Source organism: Engraulis encrasicolus, chromosome 11 (genome assembly GCF_034702125.1).
Source record: "Engraulis encrasicolus isolate BLACKSEA-1 chromosome 11, IST_EnEncr_1.0, whole genome shotgun sequence".
Lineage (NCBI taxonomy): Eukaryota > Metazoa > Chordata > Actinopteri > Clupeiformes > Engraulidae > Engraulis > Engraulis encrasicolus.
This window is the reverse complement of record NC_085867.1, coordinates 1,080,332-1,094,433: the sequence shown is the minus strand read 5'-3', so window position 1 is coordinate 1,094,433 and position 14,102 is coordinate 1,080,332. Positions and strand designations below refer to the sequence as shown.

General features: G+C 43.8%; 1 protein-coding gene across 1 annotated transcript in view; it reads left to right on the top strand.

Moving 5' to 3' along the window:
* lpar1 (lysophosphatidic acid receptor 1) overlaps positions 1 to 3,626 on the top strand; it is a 69,780-nt gene extending 66,154 nt beyond the window's left edge. Inside the window, exon 3 of the mRNA XM_063209788.1 lies at positions 3,259 to 3,626. Within this exon, the coding sequence (XP_063065858.1) occupies positions 3,259 to 3,560 (302 nt within the window). The 3' untranslated portion in view covers positions 3,561 to 3,626. The remainder of the gene's footprint in view (positions 1 to 3,258) is intronic.
* Positions 3,627 to 14,102: the final 10,476 nt, after the last annotated feature.

The window sequence follows — 14,102 nt, the reverse complement described above, 5'->3', positions numbered from 1 at the left end:
ATGTCATCATGACACATTACTTCCTGGTACGAGGCCACAAGCACAAGTGGAGGACGCAAGGTTGCATATTGGAACGCAAACACAGATATCTTTCTCATATCCATTTTGGTCTGTTACGCAGCCCACAGCAACACCAGCACCAGGAGCCTGTGACCAACAAAAACTGAAGCTTGTGCCAGATATTTACATGAGGACAAATGTACTCAGGGGAGTACAGTGTAAAGGCACATAATGCAAAGCAAACACATTGGTGGAGCACTGGGAATCCTGGAGGAAATGAAAACTTTCTCATTTTGTCCCTCTTCCCATCTCATCGTTAGACTTGAGACTGAGCACACTTACGATTAACGTCTGAATAAGGTGTGTTGGTTTACTAGACTTGGAAGGCAAAAGGAAGGGGGGACATTGTGGAAAGGCTGTGCTGCTGCTAGCAGCCCGTTGGGTTTATCGAGCTCCCGAGTCCAGAGAGTCTCTGCATAGCTTTAAAGTGATGTAAAGTGTGCAGGAACAGCTGCATTTGCTAACAGAAAGCAGAGCCCTCGCAAATATCTGTTCTTGGGCAAAATAACCTCTGTAGCCAAAATATTTATCCCCTTTCTGTCAGCTTTGGAGAGGAAAACCCAGTCCCAGTGTGATAATAAGGCTGAGACTGTATTATGAGGAGAGCAGCACCATTTTTCACAACTTCAAAAGTCAAATACGTTTTTTTTGTCATTTGTGCAACGTTTTGTTGTAGAGCTAATGGACTTCCTGCTTAAGCTGGAGTTTAAAGCTTTTTTCTGTAGCCTCTACATTTGATTGATAAAGGTGTTTTCTATGTGGTAGTCTGTTTCATACACACATTTGCAGGTTGTAAACTCAGGAATTCCTGATTAATCAGCACACATCATTTGTAGGTACTTAATTTCTAGACATTCGCTTTTGAGTAGGCCATGGGATGTTTGGTCGATTAGGAAGTCGTCTTGTCTCATGGACATGTGTTCTTTCCATTTGGCATGAAATGAGAGTGAGCTGAGCTGTGTGGTTGCTGAACTGCAGACTTGAGGGCAGACAGAGAGACAGAGCACTCAAGCTAGGCGACACTAAAGTGGGGGGCTGTAGAGCACCCCGTTGAGAAACACTAACTCTACAACATCTATCTAAGCCATAGGCATAGGTTTCTGAAAGCCTGGCTTTCTGAAAAATCTTTGCACGTGACTGGGCATACACTTGTTTGACATTTGTTAATGAGCTGCCAACTACTACGTCAATGTCAACTACTAAGTTTAAATTTGGACTATGTCATATCTCTAAGAATCCTGCAATCCTGGTTGTGGCTACTGCATTTTGGTTTAGGTGCAGGGCGAATCAGAAGGTCCTCTAGATGGACCATTTATTCAGACTGCCCCCATTATGCAATGGGCTCTTCTTCCACTCATGTGACCCTTTGCTGTGTAACTTGAGAATTGGATCTGGAGTTATTTTTAAGTTTATCCCATTTGTTTTCAATGTCCTTACATTGGAAAATTGAAATACAAAATCTTGACAATGTGAAATATTGTCACTAAAAATCTTGTCGATATTTACAAACCTGATGAGTCATTCAAGGGTACTCTCAGTCTCAACACCCTTACCTAACTGCACATGTGACTTTTTAATGGTTATCTTATGTTGTGGTGAATGGCACTGCTTAGTACAAGAATGTCGCCATATTTTATAACCACTGTCCCACATAAAAAAATCTACACAGTAAAGACCAGTGAAAAGAAAAAAAGATGGCCCTTGATTTCTCAACCAAAACAGAAATCTCCCCTTAATGTCTTCTTGAATATCCACACTATGTACAGTAATGACGTCCTCAATATCCACACTGCTGTCCCACAAAGTGTTCATTCATCCGTTACAGTAATGACTCATTTGATCATCATCTGACTTGTTAAGATCATTAATTAGGCTAACTCACAAGTGGCTACATGATGCTCCTTTATTCATTCATTCATATAAATGTCATCAGCTCTGGGGTGTGTGTCTTCACAACATCGTTGTTCCTGTAACTAAGTTAGCAACTTACAGTAATTTTAATGCAATTTTCCATTGGCAACCAACTAAGTTGCTTGGTTAGCTTGGTTAGCAATGATGCTTTCAAGACAATGATGTTTTTTTTCCCCATTTGTTAAGCACTTTGAGTTACATGCCTTGTATGATACAGTGCTATACAAATACAATTATTATTATTATTATTATTATTATTATTATTATTATTATTATTATTATTATTATTATTATTATTATTAAGAAACGGGGTCCTCTGCGGGGCATCCTTCAGGTGCTGGACTCTTCCTGACTGTACTGGACAATCCCACTGATTTTAATGAAGGTTTTTTTTTTTTTTACTGTAAACAAACACAACCAATTGGCCTTAGTCTGAGATCATCTAATCACAAATCAGCAACAAATATGCCTATTTGCCTTTTTTCCGCCCAGTGTTAATGATGAGATCAAACCTGAAAAAGGACCAAAAAAAGTATGCAAAACCAAGTAATTAAAAACAAACAATGACATGATAACATCTACAATTTAAAATATTTAACCTTTATTTAATCAGGAAAATGGACCAGTTACAGACAAGGGACTCAGTCTCAAGTGATCTCATGTTGGAATTAAAATCGCTCCATGGAATCAGATATGTTAACTTCAAGTCCTTTTGTAAATTGTTCCAGAGGTGCAGAAAGCACAAAGGCCCTTTTCCCCTGCTCTGTACAAAAGTAGACTGTACGTTAGCAGACTTTAGTCCTATCTTGTTACCTATGACTCATAGCACTGTTGATGTAGTTAAGCTTCTTCAGCACTAGATAACGGCACTGAGTGCTTATACATGCAGTTCAGTATCCCGAAAATGAGTCATAGCCCGGTTATGATCATATTCACGATAAGGTGTTTATATGCGCACAGAACGTAATATCCCAGTCAACATCCTTGGCCGTTGTAGAATTCTCTTCAAATGTGTGTAGCTTGGATACCAGCGACAACGTTCTATGGGAAGCCCCTGTATCCGGGATAAGGAGTTTAAATGCGGCAGTATACCGGCTTCTGTCGGAATACTCCACCTATCATATCCCGATTTCTCAGTATCCCGAATAAGGGCTTATTCTGGATACTGAACCTGTTTATATGCTCAAACGCAGATTCGGGATACTTAATATCCCGATCATATTCGGGATACTGAACTGCATGCATACGCACTCATTAATACACGTTGTTCTCTGCTGTGTCCTGCAGGTGCCTTCATCGTGTGCTGGACCCCGGGCCTGGTCCTGCTGCTGCTCGACGTCTTCTGCGCCAGCTGCAACGTGCTGACCTTCGAGAAGTTCTTCCTGCTGCTGGCCGAGGTCAACTCGGCCATGAACCCCATCATCTACTCCTACCGCGACAAGGAGATGAGCATCACCTTCAAGCAGATCCTGTGCTGCCAGCGGCAGGAGAACGTCAACGGCACCGCCGAGGGCTCGGACCGCTCCGCCTCCTCCATCAACCACACCGTCCTCAGCGGACCGCACAACAACGACCACTCGGTGGTGTGAGGTGCGGAGGAGGAGGGTGCGTGCGCAGAGGAGGGTGTGAGGTGCGGAGGAGGAGGGTGCGTGTGCGTGGGGGCAAAGGGGTGAGGGTGGAGGGAGGCTCCGGCTGTGTTGAGGGCAAAGGGGTGAGGGTGGAGGGAGGCTCCGGCTGTGTTGAGGGCAAAGGGGTCTCCGGCTGTGTTGAGGGCAAAGGGGTGAGGGTGGAGGGAGGCTCCGGCTGTGTTGAGGGCAAAGGGGTGAGGGTGGAGGGAGGCTCCGGCTGTGTTGAGGGCAAAGGGGTGAGGGTGGAGGGAGGCTCCGGCTGTGTTGAGCTATGAGCCAAGTCCTCCGTCCTGGAGTCAGGTCCGGTCCGGCCCAAGTAGATGCCAAATCCCAGAGCCCTGGTGAAGGTGTTATGGGGCAAAGTGATGATGGCATTCCAGTGGCAACGACTTTTATTTGTTCTTATTTTTTTGTTTGTTTTTTGTATTTTTTTATGAGTTTGTTTGTTTTTTTTAGATTTTTTTAATTATTATTTTGAAGGAAAAAAAATGTTGTTGACACTATAAACTATTTAAGGATTTGTCTTGATCTGTGATGTGAAGGATAAGCCAGTATAGCAGCTATTCCACTAGATTCCGTCCATTTCCACATTCGACAGGACTGTCAGTGTTTGGTGAACTACAGAGCAGTGATTCTCAAAGTGTGGTCCGGGGACCACTAGTGGTCCGTGACAGATCCCAGGTGGTCCGCAAGGGGATTTCTATTTTACCAAGACAAGGTAGCTATATTTGTAACATTATTACAAAGCTAAACATAACATTTTCACTACAATAAGACAGGCTTGTGAATGTGGATAAAAAAGTAACTGATCTGCATCGAAATTAGCAGTATCAAATTAGCACCCATCAACTGTCAATTCAGTTGACAGGTGGTCCCTGAACATATTTAGGGGGACAAAGTGGTCCTCGGTCTGACAAAGTTTGAGAAACACTGCTATAGATGAAGGATTAGAGAGCTGACCCATCCACCTTATTAAGTCCCGCCCATTTCATATCATTTCGTACTCTCACAGAATTTGCCTTCTGCTTGTTCTGGTTAATAGTCAGTCACCATTGAAAGCTATATCTATGGACAACCAGATATCCAATACTACCATTTCAGCACCCACTTAGCTGGTTATTAATAAGGTGAATAGCCCCCCAAAGATTCAGCAAAATGCAGTGCAGTGGTTGTAGACTCGTCGTGTCACCTCATGATGCAATGGTAGAGCTAGTGACTTGACTCCAGCCCAAACTGCACTGAGTGAAATCTAATCTGCTAATTGAGGGCGATTTCAGCCACATTTTCAGAAGATGTTAACCTCCACCAAATTTAGGTAGCACGTGCTTTCAACCTCTCAGTCTTGTTCTGTGTTTCGAACATTATTGATAATGGAGTGGCCAATGTTTGTGGAGTATCTTGGTTCTCCTGTGCACAAGATTGCAACACATAAAGCAGAAAGATGACCGAGATAATGATCTGGATTAGGGTCCAGATTGGCATTTAGCACATATTTGTATCCAGATTAGCGTCCTAGGTAACACTTCACAGTAACCTTCCGCGAAATGGTTAACTAACAGTTAACTAATATTAACTAATGGTAAGGTGTCATTATGTCGCACCGGAAATTGGGGGGGTGGGGGTTATAAGCTCTGCTGGATAAGCGTGATTAATAATCGTGATCGTGATTTTGATCTAAATAATCGTGATTATAATTTTTTCCATAATCGTGCAGCCCTAAATGTTATTGTCAACAGCATATGTTAAGTAAGTGTTTTACAATTGATTTAATAATGATATATCAATTCTTATAATAATATTATAGATGCACAACAAACCATTAGCTATCCATTAGTTAACCATTTTTGCGGAAGGTTATTGTGAAGTGTTACCGCGTCCTAATTGTCCACAGTCAATTGCTATGCAGTATTTCAAGGTTAGACACTCCGCCACTTGTTGCCTAAAATCATTATTTGAAGGTGCCCTCCAAAACCATCACCTTATTGAGTAGAGATGATGAGATGGGATGGATTCCAATCACATGTTGTGAGGAAGCATTCAGGATTATGGTCTTTTTTATTGAGAAAGCCATTATCGTAGAAATTGTTTGTTTTTTTTTGTTTTTTTTTTTAGTCATTGCTCAATACAATTCTTACTTTTGTATGAACCACAGTGATGTTGACAAACAACATCGCAAGAAATCGAAGGCCTTCTAAAAAATTAAACTTGAATTTTTTGATATTTATATATTTTTTTAAGTGAACTAAATTTCTGTCCTCTTTGACATGCCTATGCCATTTGAAGAAATCATTTGACGGTTGAAAATTTCATGTAAAATATGAAACCTGATTCAAATTTTTGAAATTAGGCCTACTTGTCACCATGCAAAGTGGGCCAACACGCATCAGCCCATAGTTTTGTGACCTTTTTTTTGCACTACACTGATAAGTATTAGATTCCAGAGACCATACAGCTAGCCTTACACTTGGCTGCATTTGTGCTTGAAAAAACACAACAAATGTTGCTGTTAATTCCTCACCCGGAGAGTAGAACCAACACTGTGGGTGAAATATTCGACTCTCCCAGTGCTGAATTAACACTGCAACATCTAATGTGCATTTTCATCCTTTGCACTGACCTGCTTGCACAATATGCCTTAGTGTTGTGTCTGTGTAGTGGCTTCACATAGTAAACCTTAGATCTTCTTGCATATTAGTTCATAGTAAGCTTTGGTAGTTTCATTGCTATATTCTCTTCTGTGCTTTGACTAAATACTGTCGTGCATTTTACGCTGCGCATTTTACACTTGTCTTCGCTAAATGCTTCAACCACATTCCTATTTCTGTTAACCAGCTCACAGGAAGTGACATCTATTTGCCTATTTCAGAATAGCATAGATACTAAAAATATTCAGGGACTCAGGCTCGTGTACAGATTAACATATTATAACCACAAAATACTTTTCACTCTAGTCTCTCTGATGTCGGTCTGCTGATGAAGGGTCAAGACAACCAAACACATGGCATAGACAATGAGCTGGGTTACGTACATGCACAGAATAATACTATTCTGTTTACATGTGTGCAGTGACATTGAGTGCGTTTATAAGCAGTTCAGTATCCCGAATATGATCAGGATATTAAGTATACCGAAATTATGTTTGAACATAGAAACACGTTTTTTTTTTCAACTCCAGTATCCTGGATATTCCCTTATTCGGGACTTTGAGTATTCGGGATATGCTAGGTGGAGTCATTTGACAGAAGCCGGGATACTGTGGCATGGGAACATCCTATACTGAATACCCGGGATACTGTGGCATGGGAACATCCTATACTGAATACCCAGGATACTGTGGCATGGGAACATCCTATACTGAATACCCGGGATACTGTGGCATGGGAACATCCTATACTGAATACCCGGGATACTGTGGCATGGGAACATCCTATACTGAATACCCAGGATACCGACTCCCAGTTTGGGAACTGCTGAGCTAATACTTGATTTATGAGTAACAGAGGCCATTGCTTGGCATGGGTACTATGTAGTTTCTCTGGCATGTATTTCATAGTCAGGATTTTCCCATTAAACACTGGTATCCAGGCTGGTATCCAGGCTTTTATGAAGAGAATTATATAATGGCCAAAAATGTAGACTGGGATATAACACTCATATCACCTTTGATCTTCTTAACCAGGATAAGCCTCATATTCGGGATATAAACACACTCATTGTGCTACCGGAATATTCCTACAATACGGCCTGTGTCGAAACCAAATTCTGCCACCATTCCATTTAAAATCAGAATATTCCGCGCACGCATGGACAGTAACTGCTCATTGTTATTGTGTCAGTCCTGGAAAGGAATAAATGATAGAAGTCCGCAACACTGTTAATGCGAGCATTAACAGTGTTGCGGACTTCTATCATTTATTTCAGTTACTCTATTTTGTCCAGCACCTGTGCCACTGATGTGCGCGCATTCTCCACCTTCTTAGTCCTGGAAAGGCACAGTAGAAACAACAGTATTTTCAGGGTCAGATAGGCTATGACAGTGTGGACCATCAGGTTCAGTTTTCCACAGATGATCTCATGAGTGATGCAAATATGTCAGCCTTTCAATTTCCTTCAGTGCCTGTGAAGGTGCTATGCATACTATTACGGTGTGAACATATCCCCAAATTTCCTGCAAACATCTGTGGGGATATGTTTGCCTGGAAAACTTATGCATACATCTCTTTAATGTGTCAATAGGCTCGTTCGTGACGCCGCAGTAAGATTTTTGCTTGGCAGTGGGCATGCGCACTTTGCCAGTTTGACGCATTGTGGTTAGCTAACCAGAATGCATCAAACTGGCAAAGTGCGCTTGCCCACTGCCTAGCAAAAATCTTACTGCTTCGTCACGAACGAGCCTATTGCTCAACAGTGACAGGGCTAACCGAAAGAGAAGCAAGATCGGCCAACTGAGCGTTGTTGTGATCTGTTGGTCCGTAGTAGACCCTTCCATTCAGAATAGAAAGCTCTCGGGCAGCTCTTGATGCAGGTTTGAGTTAACGTCTTTGAAACAACTTGTGTTTTTGCTTGGAGGCTCTGACGTTATTCGCCAAGCCAGCACCAACAGTTGTCCACAAAGGTTAAAGGAATGCCAATTTCAAATAACCTGTTTATGTCTTAAATTCATATGTATTCACAAAAAAATGTTTTGTCTGCTCTGTGTCTCTGTCTTTATTTCATATATCCATGTATGTATGTACTTATGTATATAATATATGTATATATATTTGTGTGTATACATAGGGGGTTGTATGTGTGCATATGTGGTTCAGTATGTCTGCAGTAGGTTTGTGTGTGTGTGTTTGTGTGTGTGCGTGTGCGTGTGCGTGTGTGTGTGTGTGTGTGTGTGTGTGTGTGTGTGTGTGTGTGTGTGCGTGTGTGCGTGTGCGCGTGTGTGTGTGCGTGTGTGTGTGTGTGTGTGTGTGTGTGTGTTAGTATGTTTGTGTGTATTTTCATCTTATTAAAAAAGGGAAGACTTACTGTCTACGTTGCAAACAGAACTGGATTATATATTTTGTTCTGTTAAAGCTTTTGAGTACCTGAAGGATGTGCATAAATGAAAAAAAAAGTTAACATATAAAACGAAAAGCATTTTATGTCCATTGTATGTCCAAATGTTGTGTACAGACACTTATTCTGTTGTGATCTTTGTTTGGGTCAACAGAGACCAAAAAAAGTTATTAATTCCAAATGATGAAAATGTAGCCTTAACCCAAATCATGCCATTTTAGTTTTACATTGGCACTACAAATCTGATAACACTTTTCATGGAGTTTACTAATTATGGTGCTGTGTATGTACGTATGGACTCAACAATGTTTTACATAAGTTAGGAGCTGTAAATGTTCAAAATGTTGTACCCCAAAGACAGGAAATGAATCCACAATTTAGTCTTTATTTTAGACATTTTTTTTATTCTATATGTGCCTTATATCCTCAAGCGTTTCCTTCCAAAATGTCCAACAATGAATGACTGTTCAGTGTTTGTACCTGGCATTGTCTTTCAATCAGATTACTTGGTTTTAAAAGAAACAAAAAAAATAAACCTCTGTAGTATAAGAAAGTCTTGCTGAGTCTGTCTCGCTTGTCTACAGTATGTCTTGTTTGCGGGAAAAAAAGAAACCCCTGTGTGTGCACGTCAATGTTTTATTGCTCAATTGACATATTCTGGAACAGAATATCAACACACCCATTACATCTCCCCCTCCTCGACCCAGCTTAAGGTGAGTGATTTGTAGCATGCATGGCCTCTGTGAACCCCCTAGAAAGTCACGCATGGACAGTCGCGGCTGGTGAAAAAAAAACAGAGTTCCCAGCAAGCCAGCAGGAAGTTCCTGTGAGTGCTGCCCAGGCCTATAGCGCTGAGTGAGGGGGATGTCACGCTGTCATGCCATGGGCACTTCCTCTGCAAAAAGTGAAAAGAGAAGACGCGCTCACACTATCGCCTAAATAGGCTACATAACGGTTCTTAACTGGGTGCTGAATCCCACAAAAACTTGAATGAATAAATGAAGGGAAGGACAGCACTCTTCAGATTTCTTCTTTGTTTATTTGCCCACGAACGTTTCGGGCAGAGCCCTTCTTCAGCGTGTAATGGCAAAGAAGAAATAAACAAAGAAGAAATCTGAAGAGTGCTGTCCTTCCCTTCATTTATTCACTTCCTCTGCAAGTCAGGTCTTCAGTCTACAACACAGGCACCGATGGGTCAGACATGGTCAGTCAAGCAGTCACACCAGATACATTATATATTTTTTTAAGTGAACTAAATTTCTGTCCTCTCTGACATGCCTATGCCAGTTGAAAAAAATAATTTGACGGTTGAAAATTTCATGTAAAATATGAAACCTGATAAAAAAGAAAAATCAACTTGTTCTAATTATCACCATGCAAAGTGGAGCCAAAACGCAGCAGCCTTGAGTGAGGGGGATGTCACGCTGTCATACCATGGCCACTTCCTCTGCTAGTCTTGGTCTTCAGTCTACAACACAGTCAGGCACTAATGGGTCAGCCTTGGTCAGTCAAGCAGTCACACCAGAAAGTCAAAGAATGCGCGAACATCAGTGGCACAGGTGCTGGACCAAACGGAAGATAGCTGAAAAGAAAATAAAGGTCCGCAACACTAGCCTGATAAACCAGACTAAAGGTGGATGTCTAATTTAGTCTGGCCTCGATGCATAATACATCCGAAGATTGCTGATGAGAACAACCTTCCCTCAAAACCCTGGCCGCTTTGATTCAAAACACATCTTTGCGTTGTAATTGGTTTGCCAGACTCATGGCATTCTGGCTTCATTGAATCATTATGCGAGGCCAGACCCACCCGTAGACAAAACATTTTGCCGTCCAGCGGGTGGCGCTGGTTCACCAGGCTACCGCAACACTGTTAATTGCTCCCAAATATTTAATGGCACGTTTCTAGTCCGAAACGTTGTGCCATTAAATATTTGGGAGCAATTAACAGTGTTGCGGATCTTTATTTTCTTTTCAGTCAAGCAGTCACACCAGACTGCTGGCCAGGGCTGGACTGGCCATCCGGCAGAGCGGGCATTTCCCGGTGGGCCCCGCACACTCGTGGGCCCCTATTTTAAACAAACAAAAAAAAAATTCTGACAATAGGGGCCCATGAGGGTGCAGGGCCCACCGGTGACTCAATTCTACACCGCTAATTATGAGGGGGGCCCCCTGTAAGCCAGTCCAGGCCTGCTGATAGGTCAGCCATGGTCAGTCAAGCAGTCACGTTGAAGGAGAGGATTGTGCACATCCCAGGGAAAGGTGCAGGACGAAGGACAACTGTAGTTTTCAGAGTGAAGAGTCCGCACACTTAGAATCCTTTTTGTTGTGTTTTATTTTTTCATGGCAGGATAACGTTTCGACCTCAACAGTCTTCAGATTCTCGAAACGTTATCCTGCCATGAAAAAATAAAACACAACAAAAAGGATTCTAAGTCTGCGGACTCCCCACTCTGAAAACTACAGTCAAGCAGTCACACCAGATTCATGGCATTCAGCAGATGCGTTTGTGGAAAAGCGACTTACAAAACAGGCCGTGCTGGACTGTAGATATCCACAAATGTACCGTATGAGGAATGCAGAAATCACAGGCATAACACAGTTAGTGCAAAAACATTTTTGGGTGAATAGAGTTAGTTTTCTTGTGAAGACAAGCTCTAGGGATGGAAGAGTCTTTTCGAGCTCTTTCTCCATGTTCTCTGCTGCCAATGCGAGCTCTTTCTCCATGTCCTCTGCTGCCAATGCATACTTGTATAATCCATTGCAAAATCACAGCAGAGTCGGCTCCATAATCGCAGCAGATGTGGTCCAGAGCCATAGCAGATGGCACTGTAGTAGTACATTTGCAGACGTTACAGTCCTCGCCAACAGATACACTTACTACGTACATTGGACTCTGCTTTAGATCCACCCCAAAATTCCATTCTAGATTAACGAGACTCTTCTCAATGACTTATCTTATCGTTCACACCAAATTCCATTCTAGAACTACACCAGACATAAACTGGACAGAATGATCCCAATCCAAACCAGGCTCTTCTCCATTTCCGGAACCAGTCTCTGTTCCACATCAATAGTTACAGCACACTCTATTCCAGTGGTTCTCAAACTTTTTCCACCATTCCCCCCTTCAGAGGATCTGAATGCTTCCGAACACCCCCCAAGCAACAGCAGTACTCGCGCAGACTGCTTTCGTGATTGCTGCGTAGAATCAAAGGAAAGGTCACTGGTGAGATTAAACAAAGAGGGACTGCAGTCGAATGCAGATGTGTGTTCATTTCCTATGCTATTCAAATTCATGACAAATAATAATCTAATGTTGGTGAGGGCTTTAAACTTACTGACTTATTGGCAAGACATTCAATCATTTCCTTGGGGGGGAAAAATCAATCACACGCCCCCCCCCTGAGATGCCTCCGCGCCACCCCAGAGGGGCTTACGCCCCAGTTTGAGAAATACTGCTCTATTCCATCCACACCAGAATCCAGTCCAGATTTTCCTCTGCTCCTTCCTCCCCATCTAGTGTTCCAAGAGGTGTGACTGGTGAGTCTCTGCTCCAAGTCTTCCAGCGTAGTGACCTCATTCTCTGCTGCTGTTAGGGGCTGCCAGGGAAACGGAACACACCCAACACCCAACACCCAACACCCAAAATCCAAAATCCAAAATCCAACACCCAACACCCAAAATCCAAAATCCAAAATCCAACACCCAAAATCCAAAATCCAAAATCCAAAATCCATACCCCACAGCAAACAGACAAACCTGACAATCAGCTAGTGCAGTCAGCGGTTCCCAAACTGTCTCAGCCGGGACCCCCTTTTGGACTTCGGAATACTCCCCCCCCCCCCCCCCCATCCAAGCCTAGCATTGGATTTCTAGCAATATTAGCAGACAAACTATTAATGGAAAATCTAGCAATATTAATGGTCAAGAAATTGCCTAAAATAAAATAATTTTCCATGAATAGTTTATCTGCTAATGCTAGAAAGCCACAAGACAGCAAATACAAGTGAATACATGTCCCTTTTGTCCACGCCCCCCTTCAGTACCTCCACGACCCCCCCCTTCAGTACCTCCACCACCCCCTTCAGTACCTCCACGACCCCCCCTTCAGAACCTCCACGACCCCCCTTCAGTACCTCCACCCCCCCCTTCAGTACCTCCACCCCCCCCCCTTCAGTACCTCCACGACCCCCCTTCAGTACCTCCACGCCCCCCCCTTCAGTACCTCCCCACCCCCCCCTTCAGTACCTCCACGACCCCCCTTCAGTACCTCCACTACCCCCTTCAGTACCTCCACGACCCCCCCTTCAGTACCTCCACCACCCCTTCAGCCTCCCCCCCCTTCAGTACCTCCACCCCCCCTTCAGTACCTCCACGACCCCCCTTCAGTACCCTCGACCCCCCCCTTCAGTACCTCCACCCCCCCCTTCAGTACCTCCACTACCCCCTTCAGTACCTCCACCACCCCCCTTCAGTACCTCCACTACCCCCTTCAGTACCTCCACTACCCCCCCTCCCCCCCCCCCCCCCCTTCAGTACCTCCACCACCCCCTTCAGGACCTCCACGACCCCCCTTCAGTACCACTGCGACCCCCCTTCAGCACCTCCACGACCCCCCCTTCAGCACCTCCTCCCCCACCTTCAGTACCTCCACGACCCCCTTCAGTACCTCCACGACCCCCTTCAGTACCTCCACGACCCCCTTTCAGTACCTCCACGACCCCCCTTCAGTACCTCCACGACCCCCCCTTCAGTACCTCCACGACCCCCCTTCAGCACCTCCGCGACCCCCCCTCAGTACCTCCGCGACCCCCCCTTCAGTACCTCCACGACCCCCCTTCAGTACCTCCACGACCCCCCTTCAGTACCTCCACGACCCCCCTTGGGGTCCCGACCCCCAGGTTGGGAACTGCTGAGCTAATACTTGATTTATGAGTAACAGAGGCCATTGCTTGGCATAGGTACTATGTAGTTTCTCTGGGATGTATTTCATAGTCAGGATTTTCCTAGCCCTCAATACAGGTGTTTCTGCAAGTCTTTCTTCCACATCTTCAATATTTAAAAAAAAGAAGAAACGTATGAAGACATACACATTATGTCCCCATTTAAGTGGTAAACCAGGGGTTCCCAACCTTTTCCTTGGGGCCCACTCGAAATTGTCACAAATGTTCAGGGCCCACCTCTGACCCAATTACGAATAAAACTCAAATAAATGAACAGCAACACACACCAAAATGTGATCATGATTTTTAGACAATTATTTCAAGGCCCACTTGGAATACCTTCAGGGCCCACCAGTGGGCCCCGGCCCATAGGTTGAAAATCACTGGTGTAAACATTCAAATCAGTTGGCCTACACTGCCCTACACAGACAAAGTACAGTAACTACGCCAACGTTGAAACTGAGAAAAAAACATTCAAAGCCTTTGGTATTAAGTTGGATATTGTATCTAC